Genomic DNA, 13815 nt, shown 5'->3' with positions numbered 1-13815 from the left:
GGATGGATGGATGGATGGATGGATGGATGGATGGATGGATGGATGGAGAGAATTAAGAAGCGAAGGTAACAAGGATGAAACAAACATTTGAGGGAGGCTTGCAGAGCATGAGTATGACACACAAGACGGAGGGAAGTCAGTCTGGGTAAGCTTGAAATGCAGTGCCAGGAAAGGAAAAATGCAAGGAATGGTGAAATTGCAGTTTGTCTCATTTCCAAGGTGCTGTGACTACATATTTCACAGAGCAGCAACCTGGGCTGCAGAGTCTCCAGGAGTGCTTGCTGGCTTGCACACATCATACTCCCTACGCTTTTACCTCGTGAAAAATGTGAATGTTGTTGCTGTTGCAAAAACTGCACAGAACGATTAGCTTAGGTTAGGGAGGGAGAAAAGCAGCATGTGTTCCAATGGTGACGGAATCGGCAGGGCAGGGTAAAGAGGCTTGCAGTTTAATCCCGCAGGATTGCAGGCTGGTGCGGCTCCCCCGATCAGATATCCTATAGACGGAGGATGCAGTCACATGATTGTTACTGCTTCCTCCCCATGACATCGCTGCTGGTGCAGCCATACCACCCAAGGAAGGATGCTATTAAAATCATTGGGATTGGGCTAAATGATGTTGCATTGCAGGTAAGCAACATAATTCTTCGAAAAATCATTTGCCGTTTGCTCTTGTGCTGCAGTCCTAGAGCTCCAGTTCCGTCGGGCAGGATTTCTGCTGGCAAATAAAGCGGCACATTTTCTGTGCAAGCAGAGGGTTTGCAGGTGCAGAGGCTGCCTGCTGGCTCTGTGCTGATCTGCCGGCTGACATCTCCAGTAGAAATGCTGCCAGATGGAGCTTTATAGCTAAAGAAGGCCCTTTGTTCCCTGTATTTTCCAATGGCTCCTTCGGGTGTCTGCGGAATTCTGTATTTACGTGAGCAGCCATCATCATTCAGTCGTGCAAAGAGAGCAGCAATAGTGTTTTGCTTGCATCCCCTGCCTTTTTTTCCTGGGTGCTTAAAGGAAGTTGCTGCTGTGTCTAAGCTTATAAAGGAATGAGGATTAACTTGCTCGAGGGGTTACGATGTGTATTTGGGGAAAGAGGCTTTTCCTTTATTGTTAATTTTTGCTGATGTGGTTTCAAAGCACCTAGTCTGACAGGTTTCCTGCATAATTTGCTGTAGTAAAAGGTCGGTTTTTCCTTGTCCTATATAAACGTGAAAAATCCTTTTCCAGAAGGAGCATAGGAGATGACAAGCGTATTTTTGCTTTCTTGTAAAATGCTGATCACCAGAAGGCTGAAAAATCCGCAGTAAATTGTGCTTTTTGACTTGATATTTATGGAAGCAAAGTCCAGAGTCTGTGTTCCTGGTGTGGGTGTTTAATTAGGTGCTCTGTACAAATACATGAGCATAGATCTGTAAAGGGAAAAAATGGTGACTCTCCTGTGGGGCTTTTTTTCTGTATAGCTTTTCAAATATATTTTAGGGTTTTAAAATTTTAATTTTTTTTTACTTTATTGTAATGCAAATGTTACAATGTGAAAAACAATTTTTGAGCTTATACTAGTCAGAAAAGAAAATTATATATCTATATTTTTAACAATTGTGATAAATAATTCTATGCCTTTGCCAGAGAACAGAGGATGACTCAGCTGCAGCTTCATCAGGCAGAGTCAGGTGACTTTTTACTTCTGGTCTACAGGAAGAATTTTTTTATTCTTCCAAATCCTGTTCTTTGTTCAAATAATTTTTTTCCCACTGTTGGAAAAATCTGAAAATTTGGCAGGCCTAGAATCTGTGTGCTCACCCATACCTTAAGGGGGAATGTTTTGGATCTCCTGTGCTGCAGTAGATTGTACATCCTAGTGAGGGGTGAATTCTGGTTTCCAGTGATCAGGTCTGCAGTTGTGTCAGGATCAGAAGATAAGGTGTGTGGGAGGGGAAAGTAGATAATGAATTACTGAAGTACAAAAAGACGGTGGTTGTTCCAAACTGAAAGAAAAATAAATTTCAATTTTATTTTTCTCCAGCAGAACTGCTCCTGTTTTTTCAAGACTGAGCCTCTGAAGTGATAGAAATACAAACCTGTTGCTGCATGAGGTGATGGGGGCGGGGGGGAGATTGCATCCTGTTGGTGCCAATGCTGGATTTCTTCTGCTTGCTTTCCCCTGGAGTCAAGGCTGGCTTGGTTTTCTCCAGCACTGGCTGTGAGCCAAGCTGTGCCCTTGCTCACCAGGCACTCTGAGACTTGGCTCTTTGCCCTTGCAAGGAGCACAGCAGGGCTGCCACGCTTGGGTTCTACAAGGGTGATGGGTTCCCCCCCTACTCCGGAGCATATGGAAGTGCCCTGTGGAAAAATGTGCCGGGCAGTGGTTCTCCTGCTCTCTCAGTTTGAGTCAGACATCTTCTGTGCAAGAAGACAAGGCACCAGCCTGATGTGTGTGCTGGGAGCCTTTGGAAATTAAGGACTTGAGTGCTCTAAGAATTACTTAGTATAAAAGGGGGACCCTGGGGACATCCCCAGCTGGAAGGTGCTCTCCCTGGCAGCATCCCTGGGATGCCGTGCAATGGTTCCAACACGTGGCTGCAGGGGTGCTCAGGCCCTGTGCACATCGGGGCCTCTCTTACGAAGGTTGTACCTTTTCAAAGAGTGGCTGGTTGCTTTTCAGCAGGGACCAGAGGAGAAGGAGATGGGGAGCACTGACCCTGGGTTAGAGAAATTCCTCTTTGCCTGAACCGAACAGGCTCCTCGGGAGTGCTGTAACCTCCCAGGGCTGGGAACTGCTTCTTTGTGAAGTTGCTTGCTGCCCTGAAGGGGAAAGTGAGCTGGATCGTGACTGTGGCCAGGTGCTATAGCAGGGGGAAAGGGGATGCTCCCAGCACCCAGTCTCCTCCACAGTGCAGAGCCATCTTGCTTGTGTTGGAGGCTGGTGGTGTGTGGCAGGAGCCTCTCCGGGCCTGAACAGCTCCTGTTCATCCTGGCTCAGCATCGTGCTCAACCCTCAAAAGTGGTGTGATGCCCGGAGGTACCAGTCCTTTTCCTGATTGCTTTTGCCATCACACTGCAGCTTGCAGGGTGCCCAACAAGGGTGTGTGTGTGTGTTAATTTTTCCTCTTAGTGAAATGGGGTCAGGTTGTAGAGAAGGAGTCTTAATTCACTTCTTGTGTGTGTGTGTACATACACACCAGGTGTTGGGTTTTTTCAGCTTTCTTCATCTCTAGCCCAGCAGAACCAAAAAATCTCACATGATTATTAATGTCAAAAGAGAGACTCTGGCAGGGTTACACTAGGCTGCTACTCCTAAAGCACTTTTAACATTTTGCTCTTAAGCATCACCCCAAGGGAGGGGTTTCCCCATGTTGCAGAAGCAGGAGCTTCCTCTCAGCGGGATGAAGTAACTTCTCTATAGCTGTGCAGCCCATTGGCATCAAACACAGCAGTGCAAACCAGTGCCCTGGGAACCAAAACACATTGCCCTCCTTTGTGAAAATGACTCACAACCTCTGCTCAGATCACGAGAAGTGACATGGTAGAACCAGATTAATGGCTTTTCCAGTGTGGGTTTATCAGCTTTATTTCAAGCTGAAGGCTTAAAAGGGTTTTCAGCAAGAGGTACATTGAGTGCCATTGAACATCCCATTTCAGGAGAGAGCTGTTTAGGAGTAACTGTATACCAAGCCACTTCCCTTCTGACAGTGCAACTCTGCTCTCTCTGAATTAACTTGCTTTTTTTTTTTCCCCATTCCAAACCTGTTTTTCCCCCTTAATCTTAAAATTTTCTGAATGAAGAGGAAAAGAGGAGCACTGGAACCCCAAATCTGCTCAGCTGTATGTGGCATGAGGAGGAAAACTCTGTAGCACCCCTGACTCTTCAGATGTGACTTAAAGCTCTGTGGCAGTAAAAGCCATGGGTTCAGAAGGGAAATTTAACCTCTTTTTTTGTGAGGAAGAGGACTTGAGGGAAACCAAGAATAGAAACCATACATGCCCCTACACTGTTAGGACTGGTTTCCAGGATGTCCTGTCTCCTGAAATGTAGTTTCTTACCCAGAGGTTGAAGGCTTTCAGAGTTTTACCTAATCAAATCTTGTTTTCTTCAAGAAATAATGGGGTGTGGGGTTGATACAGTTCATGGGGCTCATCTGCCCAAACTTCTGGCCTGTTAGCAGAGGAGCATCCTTTAACAGAGACGTTTCAGCTCAGTTTCAAAAGTGCAGATGGATGTTCCAGAGGCAGTGACGCTTCCCTCCTGCTTTTTTCACAGCCTCAACATTTGCACTTAACAAGTAAATTTATTGGAGGGACCTTTAAGACTCACTGGAAACAGAGATGTAAGTTTAACATTTTTTTATACAGAGCCAATTTTGGCAAAAATTCCATTTGGAGCTTGCAGGAACAGAGCTGGGATTTTTATTTCCCCTTGCCTTCCTGACATAACTCAGCAGCTGAACTAATTTGGCTCAGACTTTCGAAGCAAACTTGAAGGGGGAGCAGGCACATGATATTTCATACCAAAAGAAGTTCGTTTCTAAAGGGAGAGTCATCATGGGAGGGAGCAGGGAGCAGAATGCTGGGGTGTGTTTTACCCCTCAGAGGAAGAGAATGCCTCCCAGGAGGAGAAAAGGAGAAGAGGGAGTCTGGCTGTGATGGGAGGGTGGGAAGCCCTGTTGGTTGGGTATCAGCTCCCGGCGTGCCCTGTGTGCCCTGTGTCACCCCGTGCCTCCCTCCGCCTGTGCTCCTGGCCAGCTCTGCTCTCACCCCGTGAGCATGTGTGCTGGCTGAAGAGGGGCAGCTGAAGGCCCCTGGAGTTTGGTCAGAGCAGTGCCTCAGTTTTCTGCCATTTATCCCAAATGTTCCCTCCTGCCTTTCCCTTCTCTCCCAGGTCCTCTCCACTGTGATCTGGTGCCCTGCGTTTTTTGAGCTCTGCTGTGGCTTCGTAATGTTTTCCATAGAGGTTATTCAGGGTAAAGCTGCACATCAAAGATGTGACTGTATTTAACTTGACCACATTATCATAGCTGGAAACTCCATAATATGTGGTGGTGGGGCCATACAATAAAAGGCTGCAATATTTTACTGTACTGTTTCTGATACTGCAGCCTGCCCGTGCTAGCGTGCTGAGAGACTGAGGGTTTGGAAGGCTATTTGCTTATATCTGGAGGCTGTGCAATTAGTCCTTGAATTGTAGGAAAGGCATTTGCCAATTTTAATATCTTGTCTTTCCTCTGTATTTTCTCAATTTACAGGGAAAATTTTTTCCCATATTGTTTCCAAAAAAGGTCTGTAAGTGGGTCCAGCATTTCCAACTTTTTCCAGGAGTCTGAACTTGATTACTCTGATTCAAGGCCATTCTAACACCTTTTTATAAACTTCATCATTAAGACAGAAGGTCAATAACTTGTTTGGCTTGTTCAATCTGAAGCTTCTAAGTTGAATAATCTTAAATTGCATGTGGATATTTTTCAACCTATAGAAAATCACCCATTTAACTTGCTGGGGATTCAGTCTACTTGCTTTTGCTGAGGACTTCTTCCTTGCAAAATCACCAAACAGCATCTTACTTCTTGTTGAGAAGAATGTTTGATAACTGTTTACCTGTCTCCTATATCCTGTGTGATATCATGTTGCCATTTCTAAATCATCTTCTGCATGGCAGGTGGTGGAAGGGGAATTCCATCCACACCACCTTGGCCTTCCTGGCTCTAGGCTAAGCAGACCTCAGTCTCTGACCCCTCCCCAAAAGACACACACCCCTAATCATCTCCCTGTACTTTTCATTCATGTCTTTCATGGTGACCCTGTTAAATAATCTTGCTTGCTGCCTCCTCAGCTGTCAGGCCCATTTTCTCTGGCCAGGTGGTGCTGAAGACCTGTGGTATAACCGTGCTCGGCTCTACGAACTTTCTGCCTCAGCCTTACCCTCTTAGGCCTCTTTCTGCACACTGACTCTTCCAACCCGAACCATTCCATGATTCTGTGATTCAGCTCACTCTGCTGGCAGCACTGACCTGTTTGCCTGGATTCAGGCCCTGTGAGGAGAGTGCGCTGGGTCCATCTCTGTGACTGGGTCTAAATTCCTTGGGAGTGGGGACAGATGGATGCTGGGAGAGCACCCAGCTCTCGGGAGGAGGTGCCTTTGCTTGACAGATCACCTTGATCAGGTAATGGCCTGAGGCTGGGGCACCATGCTTGGTCCTTGGAACAGCCAATGCAAGTATTTGGGGCACAGAGTGGCAAACCATCTGTCAGTGCAAAGGGGTCTGGTGATGATGGCCATACTACTACTATAGAAAATAAATATGTGTTTAGTACTACTATACTGCTGTAGAAAATAAATCCCAGGGATTTTCACAGCCCCCATGCTCCTTCATTTTTGCGGTAACTGCTGTCATGTCACGCCACATGAGCACAGCTCATCTGACCAACCATTCAGGTCAGTGGTGGGCTCAACTACGATGGAGTCATGATTCAAAAACTTTGTGTCTGGAGTAGTATCTCCTCTGTTTTATCACTGTAAGTGTGTTGGTACTAGAGCATAGAAAAGCCCTGAGACACACCGTGTTCTCCTTTGGTGTGTTGGCTATTGCATGGCACATTTGTAAAACATGGAACAGGTGATGCTTTGGACACCCTGAAAAAGGTACTCCAAATGTGAATTGAGAAACTTGCAAACTAAACTGGCATTTAGGCTTCTGTTTTCTTCTCCTAGCCTCTTGCCAGGTTCACTTTATTCTTTATACCACAGGAGAGGCATTTGCTGCCTGCATCCTGTCGTGTTTCACGTAGCAACCCCCCACTTCAAGGAAAACAGCAAAGAATGTAGGTGAACGTTTGTTTGTCTGCTAGAAACATTTGAAGTGTTGAAGTAATTCAGTAACTGTGATCTGTTGAAAGTAACTTGAAACTTGTTGGAATTGCATTAAAAATCATACTGCCTGCCTCAGTGCAATGTATCCAATTAAAACAGAAAACAGGATGAGGAGAACATAGCATGGAACTAGCATCTAGGAGCAATAGGCCAGGGCCAAGACTTTTCCTTTGATGACTGTTCAGCTAGTTGTGTTCCATCAGTATACTTTTCAGCCTCTTTGAACGATGGGATGTTTTGGTCTGTGCTTGCCATGTCAAATACATTTCATATCTGATCAGTCAGCATACTACCTAGAATGTCAGTTCACTGCTAGAGCTCTTCTGTCTGTGGCTTTTACATTTGCACGTGCTGTAACAGTGCTCTAAAGCTGAGAGTTTGTCAGCATTTTCACTGTAAATATGATTTATCGCTCTTCTATAAAACCTAGCTCCAAGCTGATCAAAGTCACGTGATGAGTTTACTCACTGTGAGACTTGCAGAAAAAATGTGACCCTGAATACAATAATACTATTCCCTTTTGGTTCTTCAGAAAATAATAAAAAGTGAGTAAATATAATGAGATCTGGTGTCTGTGTAGTACTGGCTGAGCTTGTTGGTGTGTCCTGGTCCATCAGCAGCTCCCTGTGTTTGCACCCTGGCTTCTGTAGTTTGCTTGCATGAATCTCTTCTTTGCTTCCCTTACGTGCTTAAAAATTATCTGGTTTCCTGCAGCCATAAAGCTTCACAGGCTAATATTTGGACCTTGACTGCCAGCTTGCTCTCATGCAACTCCTCTGACATTTGTAGGGTAACTCTTTCTGGCTTCAAAACACTGTGCACCAAGCATGGCTTGGGAGATCAGGAACTGACCACCAGATTGATCTGGCCCAAGATTTCTGGAAGATGTCTAGGGTTATGTGGCAGCCAGGAGAGCCTCCATCAGGAGGCACAATTGTCAGTCTGGCATTGTGACCTCTCTTGATTTGTGACTCAGTCCCTGCCAGGACTTTGCTGTGTCTACAGGATCGCACTGGTCTGGTATGGCTCTAAATCCAGGGAAGTCTGCTAACCAGAACCCTGTGAGTTCCAGAGATAGGTGGTTCAGTCAGGTTTCTTTTTTTTCTAGTTCAGTTTCTAGAAAGAACCTGTTTGCAATTATTAAAGCAGCATATTGACACAAGCATTCACTTGTAGGTAGTAAGCTAGTTAGTGAAAATGAGTGCTCGCTGTTAAGGCTCTCTGCTGTATTGTAGGGAATAAAATGGCTGATGGAATTCAAAGTGGAGAAAGGCAAATCAAAGGGGAAAATGACCCCAAGAGATTACAGAATGATGGGCTCCAGACTGGCCACTGTCTCTCAGGGAGTCACAGCAGACTGCTCAGTGTTGGATGTCTGCCCTAGGAAAAGCTGGTGGAGTGCCAGAAATTATTAGGAAGAGAATATGGGGACTAAGCAGGAAACAGCCCTTGCACAAATTATGTTGCATCAGCATCTGCAAAAGTAGTGGAAAGGACAGCAAGGAAGTCTAAGGCATGGAACAACAAAGGGACAAAATACGTATGTTAGACAATTCCTCAGCAAGACTCAACACCTTTCAGTGTATACAATAAGCTCTGTCAGAGCATCCAAATCTCTTAGATGCTCAGGTGTGAGAAGCTGCATTTGTAATTCTGCAACGTTTTCTTTTGAAGTGTTAGTGTTACACTCATTAGGTCAGGTGAAGATGTCTACCTCTGACAGCTCTTTGTGATCAATAAACAGAAATTATCACTTCTGGGAAGTAATCACTCTCATTCTGATGTAAATAGTTCATTTCCTGTCATCAGCTGTGAAAGGAGGCTAGGTTTTAGTGTCCAGAGTATAGTGCAGATTTCTCATGCTAGATGAGACAACCAGCACCATGGCTGTTCATGCTTTTGCCATCATTGGAGTGTATTGCTGCAGTACTCCTGGCTACAATTCATGTTTGGATGAAGTTAATTTGCCCTTAATTTATGTGTGTGAAAATATCTGTCACTGACTGATTGGTGTAAGGCTCCAGTTCTGCTGGCAGAACTGAAAGCATCTGCAAGCTTCACTAGGAGGGCAAATTAGCTCATCCTGACATAAACCTTGCAAATTATTACAGATGCCAAAGTAAGGTGAGAGAAATAAATGCAAAATAAAGAGAAAGAAAGGGATACTTATGGTGCTCAGTAATAAGATATAAGATGGAAACTCTGTAGTACTCAGTTCAAAGTGCTGTAGCTAGGTTTTTTGCATAATCTGATATCACGTCTCTGCTTTCAAAAGTGTAGTACCTGAAGTGAACTTTTAAGGCTGGCAGTCATCCAGTTCACTGCAATTTCCAGGTACTGGTATGCTACCTTGAGTTCAAAGTTTGTTTGTTTTCTTCATCTTCTGTGGCCCTGTGGTCTCTAGCACATTTTTTCTCTCCTTGGACATGTTGTGTAGCACGTATTTTTGGGGTAGATTCAGACTGAGATTGTAATTATCCTACATACTTGTGGTCTGGCCTGGTATTATCCGTCACAATACTGTCATGTGCTGGGCATCGACAACATACTTAAAAAGCTATTTTTTACATGATATAACTAGCATGTTGGGTAATTTTCTTGTGATATGAAGGAAAACTTGGCAATGCTTTCAGTGCAAGAGTTTCCAGAAGTTTGTTTATTTAGCAGAGGGTGCTGCCTTTTGCAGGCAGACAGTCTGAGCTGCATGTTTTTTACAGGTCCTTGTTTGCTGTATGGGAAGAATAGGTGAAGTAAATGATCTGCAGAACATCACAATGTTATGAAGTAATAGCATTGTCTAATCCTTTCACCTCATTTCAGCTTCCCCTTCCAGTCCTCTTAAAAGACACTGAGCTCAAGGTCCCCTTGCAACTTCAGCTCCTGTTGTCAGCCTCGTCATCCCACCTTCAGATCTTCATTTCACTTAGCAAATGTGGGATCGTGCTCTCACCTGCATGGCGAAGTATCACTGTTCTCAATTGTCACTCCTCTTAACTTCTGCTTTTCAAATCATCCCCATCTTGTGGCAGCTTATTTGTGCTCTGCAGCGCTGCCTAGGACACCTGCTCTGCATTGAGTTTCCTTCCCCAGGCTGTGATTCATTTGCTTGGTTCTCTTTCAGACAAACATGCCATGGTTCTGGGAGATCACTTGACTTCTGTGTTTAAAAGGGTTTCTATTAATGGTGTAATGGTGATCTGCTGGTTGCCTGTAAGATAATGCTTTTCTCAGCTGCTTGTGCTCAGAACACTGTCTGTGTCATCCAAAATCCCTCTCATGGAGAGCAGAGACTGACAAAGCTGAGTGTTCATACTTATTACATTGCTAAAGACACCACTAAGGCAAAAAATTACATGGTGAGGTTTCAAATAAAACAGTTGAAAATGGGGAGGGGGGAAGAAAGAAGAAAGAGGGCTGAGCAGGGTATCAGGGTTTATGGACAGTCCACTAAAAGCTTATCTGCTACATTTTTGCCTGTTCCAATTACAGAGTTGGGAAATTTCCTCACAGTTTCAAAGATCTAAATTCTTGTGAAATTCCCATTTTTATACCTGGTGGAACAAAGTGGGTGGCAGTCGTTGGTGCCCTGCTGGCCTCATCAGTGACCAGCAAAAGTTACCTTGTGTCAGTCAAGGAGCTACAGGCTCTGCAGGATCTGTTCTATACAACCCCTAAGGTCTGTATATGTCCCCCTTCTTCTTGTATTTCAAATATATTTCATTCTTCTTATATTCTCATACTCCTACATGCCTTCATCCAAATTCCCATCAAATGCCTCTGGTAACTGTTTGTTGTAGTCTGGGGACAGGTGTCTTTTATTTCCTCTCATGCTTTAGTAGGATATGTGGTGGATATTTCTCCCCCTGCTTTCTTAAAGCAAATATGAAGAGTTTGTGTGTGCCCCCCAGGACTACTGTTCATGCTGTCTTGACTTCCGGGCTCGTGGAGGTATTTCAGAAAACTTGGCTCTGAAATGCCTGACAAAGCTGCATGAATTCATTGACAAGTTTGCTTTTCTTCTGTGTACAGATCCTAATATGGTCAATGCAGGAGACATGAATGGTTCGGGCAACCTGATGGATTTTCTGGATGAGCCTTTCCCCGATGTTGGAACTTACGAAGATTTCCATACCATCGACTGGCTGCGGGAGAAATCACGTGACACCGACCGCCATCGCAAGGTGACGGTGTCAGGCTTTGATGCATCACAGTCCCTGGCTTACAGCCATCCTGGTAGTGACAAAAATAAGTGTTTTTCCAAAGTTATTGCTTCCTACCTTGTTGCATGACTTGAGGAGAACTTTTAAATACGTGGACGTGGGATGTCCTGAATTTGTAAATATGAAAGGGCTGCTGCAACTTGATCAGATGAGCATCTCAGAATAAATTATTGGGACTGCAGGAAGTAGAGAGTAGAGAAATTGTATGCACCATCTAGGAGTTTAATTATTTTAAACATTGTACTCTAAAACTGTCAGCCTGAATCAGCAGCACATCTATATGTATGTTTAATTTCAGATTACAAGCAAAAGTAAAGAATCCATATGGGAGTTCATCAAGAGTTTGCTGGATGCCTGGTCAGGATGGGTTGTAATGCTTCTCATAGGACTACTGGCAGGTATGTATGTGTTAGTGCTACAGCTATGCCTGGAGCAGCTCACCCAAGCTGCTGCAGTACCATCTGCTTCTCTGTACTTCATTGTCTCTCCATTGATGTTTTTAGTTTTTAAGCTAAAAAAGACAACTTTGCATTCGTGGAGTTATGATCCGAAATAAAAATACCCACTTGCAAAGTCTCCTTTCAACTGCTGACCTAGAGAAAAATGTTTTCACCAGTAGAGGGATTTTTCTTTTGCTTTGGGAAATCTGCATTTTAGTGCTTCGTACTCGATGGACTACTTTGACTTTCTGAATCTTTGCTTTGCAGAAGTCAATTTTATTTATAGGATTTTGTTTCTTGTCATCACTTTAATTCTGCAAAGTAGAAAATATGATGTGGGGAAAACACTGGTCGTGGACACTCAAAGGGGAGCTTTATAAACTGCTATTTCCACTGGGTTATCTTCTTTATGTATGCCTGAAAGCAAAATAGTTTCATACTTGGTTTCAGGTCTGCTTCCAGGCCAGACAGACATTACATACTTAACAGTCTGCTCAAACTCACATGGCAAATTCATTAATTTCCTCAATTTCTCCTGTCTTCTCCTCAGTTTAGCACATCTTCCTGCTTGGAAAGCTGCACTTCTCTGACCCAGCTGAGACAGCTGCCATTTTTTATGCTTTTTCAGTGATGTCAGGGTGCTCTTGTGTTATGCTGCTTGGTAAAAGCACCATGTGAAGTTTCCCCGTTTCCAAGGGGTGATGGGAATTTCCTGCTCAGCATCTGTCAAGTTAATATGTTTATTACAGTTGTTAGGAGCCTCAGAAGTACTGGTGAAGTTCTTGAGAAAACATTTCTGAAGTGACATGTTTGGCAAATTATGTAATTTCATAGACATGTAATTGTTTCCACAAAAACTCTGTTGGGAGGGTGAGATGGGAAGAGAGTTTGATAGACTAATAGTGTACTACCAGGGCTGCTGAGTCCAGCCTGAAGGCCAGGGTTGGTCTCATCTGGGATGGAGAATTCTGCCTGCAAATAAAGTTAGAGCAAGCCCTTGAGGGCTCTAGTGACCTCAGTAATCCTCTCCTCATACAAAGAATGTGGTATACATGCACACACTCCCATTTTAGTAAAAACATCCCAGAAGGTTTAATTCAGTTCTAGTTTGCAATGAAACCTCAGGCTGAAATCCTCAAGGCTGTCAAAAGCCAGAGTCACTGTCCTCTGATAAACCCTAACATTGATATGTCCAGCTTGGGAATGGGGTTTGAGGGTAAACTAAACTGAGATCACCCTTTTCAATGACAAGGGTGCAGAGCAACCATTTTACCTCAAAGAATGAAACCAAATTAGTCAGGAATCTTAGCCAGGTTTGAGGAGGGAGGAGGTGGTGGTGCAGTCACGAGGCACTTCATGTTGTTGTCCTCTCTTCTTAAAATATTGCCTGCTGAGAGAAGTGAGCCTGCCACAAGGGCATCTGCATGATCAGATGGGATTGCATGGACCAGCTGGGCTCTTCCATGGTCCCTCCTCTGCTGAACAGGCAGAAGCTGCTGCTGCTCCAAGGGGAGTAGCCTGGTCAGTGGATGGACACTGGGTGAACCCTTGAGCAGCTGGGTCCAGGCATTACCAGAGGCAAGCAGAAAGTATGGGAAGGCATGGGAGAGAAAGGGGAAAGGGGCAGCAGCAGTACCCAGGACATAAGGGTCCCGTGCTCTTCCTGTGCTGGGCACAGAAAACAGCAAGATGGGACTCTTGGAAGAGGCTGGCAGGGGCTTCCCCAAGCTTCCAAAAGCACTTGGGTCTTTTACCCAGGCCCAGGAGTCTAAAGTGAGCTTAACTGATCTAGAAGCCTAAATCCCATCAATTTGGTAAGCTTCATCTTTCAGGTTTTGCAATACCTCAAAGGTTGCACCTCCACTGCCAAGACGAGCAGATGAGGCCAAAAGATGCAATCCTTGTTCTCCAGTGCTTCTGCCACTGGGCCCTGTTGCTCTGTGCATGTGTAGCTACACTGGGTCAGTTCTGACTTCCTAGAAAAATTTGATTTTAGCCAGATTAGTTTTCAGTTGATTTGTGGTCTCAGCAGCATTGGTCACCACAGAGCCGCAAGCAAACAAAAAATAGCTGATGGGAAGGAGCTGATGGAAGGAGGAAGGAGAGGACCATCCCACTTGGCAGTATGATACATATATATATATATATATACACACACACACACACACACACACACATATATATATATGTATCATGTCATACATATACATATATCTTGTCATCTTTGGAATGTCATCAAGCCTGCATCCTTTGTTAGTCCCAGAAGAGTGTAGGTGGGAAAGGGATGTCTGGAGGGGGTTCT

The 13815-nt window shown here is 44.5% G+C and overlaps 1 protein-coding gene across 5 annotated transcripts in view; it reads left to right on the top strand.

The window, feature by feature from the left end:
- Positions 1-522: 522 nt before the first annotated feature.
- CLCN4 (chloride voltage-gated channel 4) overlaps positions 523-13815 on the top strand; it is a 41608-nt gene continuing 28315 nt past the window's right edge. The window contains exons 1-4 of one of the 5 annotated variants that reach the window (XM_042037916.1): positions 526-630; positions 2018-2084; positions 10883-11034; positions 11372-11471. In XM_042037916.1, coding sequence (XP_041893850.1) covers positions 10891-11034; positions 11372-11471 — 244 coding nt within the window. In that variant the 5' untranslated portion in view covers positions 526-630; positions 2018-2084; positions 10883-10890. Of the gene's footprint in view, positions 631-2014; positions 2085-10342; positions 10530-10882; positions 11087-11371; positions 11472-13815 lie in introns of those variants that run through there. The other 4 variants (XM_042037923.1, XM_042037928.1, XM_042037909.1 and 1 more) reach the window with 4 other exon arrangements.

This window comes from Corvus kubaryi, unplaced genomic scaffold (assembly GCF_017639235.1).
Source record: "Corvus kubaryi isolate FWS band 111438036 unplaced genomic scaffold, C.kubaryi_AGA036_p1.0 133, whole genome shotgun sequence".
Taxonomy (NCBI): Eukaryota; Metazoa; Chordata; class Aves; order Passeriformes; family Corvidae; genus Corvus; species Corvus kubaryi.
Note: the sequence above shows the minus strand (reverse complement) of the source record. Positions and strands in the feature narration are given on the sequence as shown.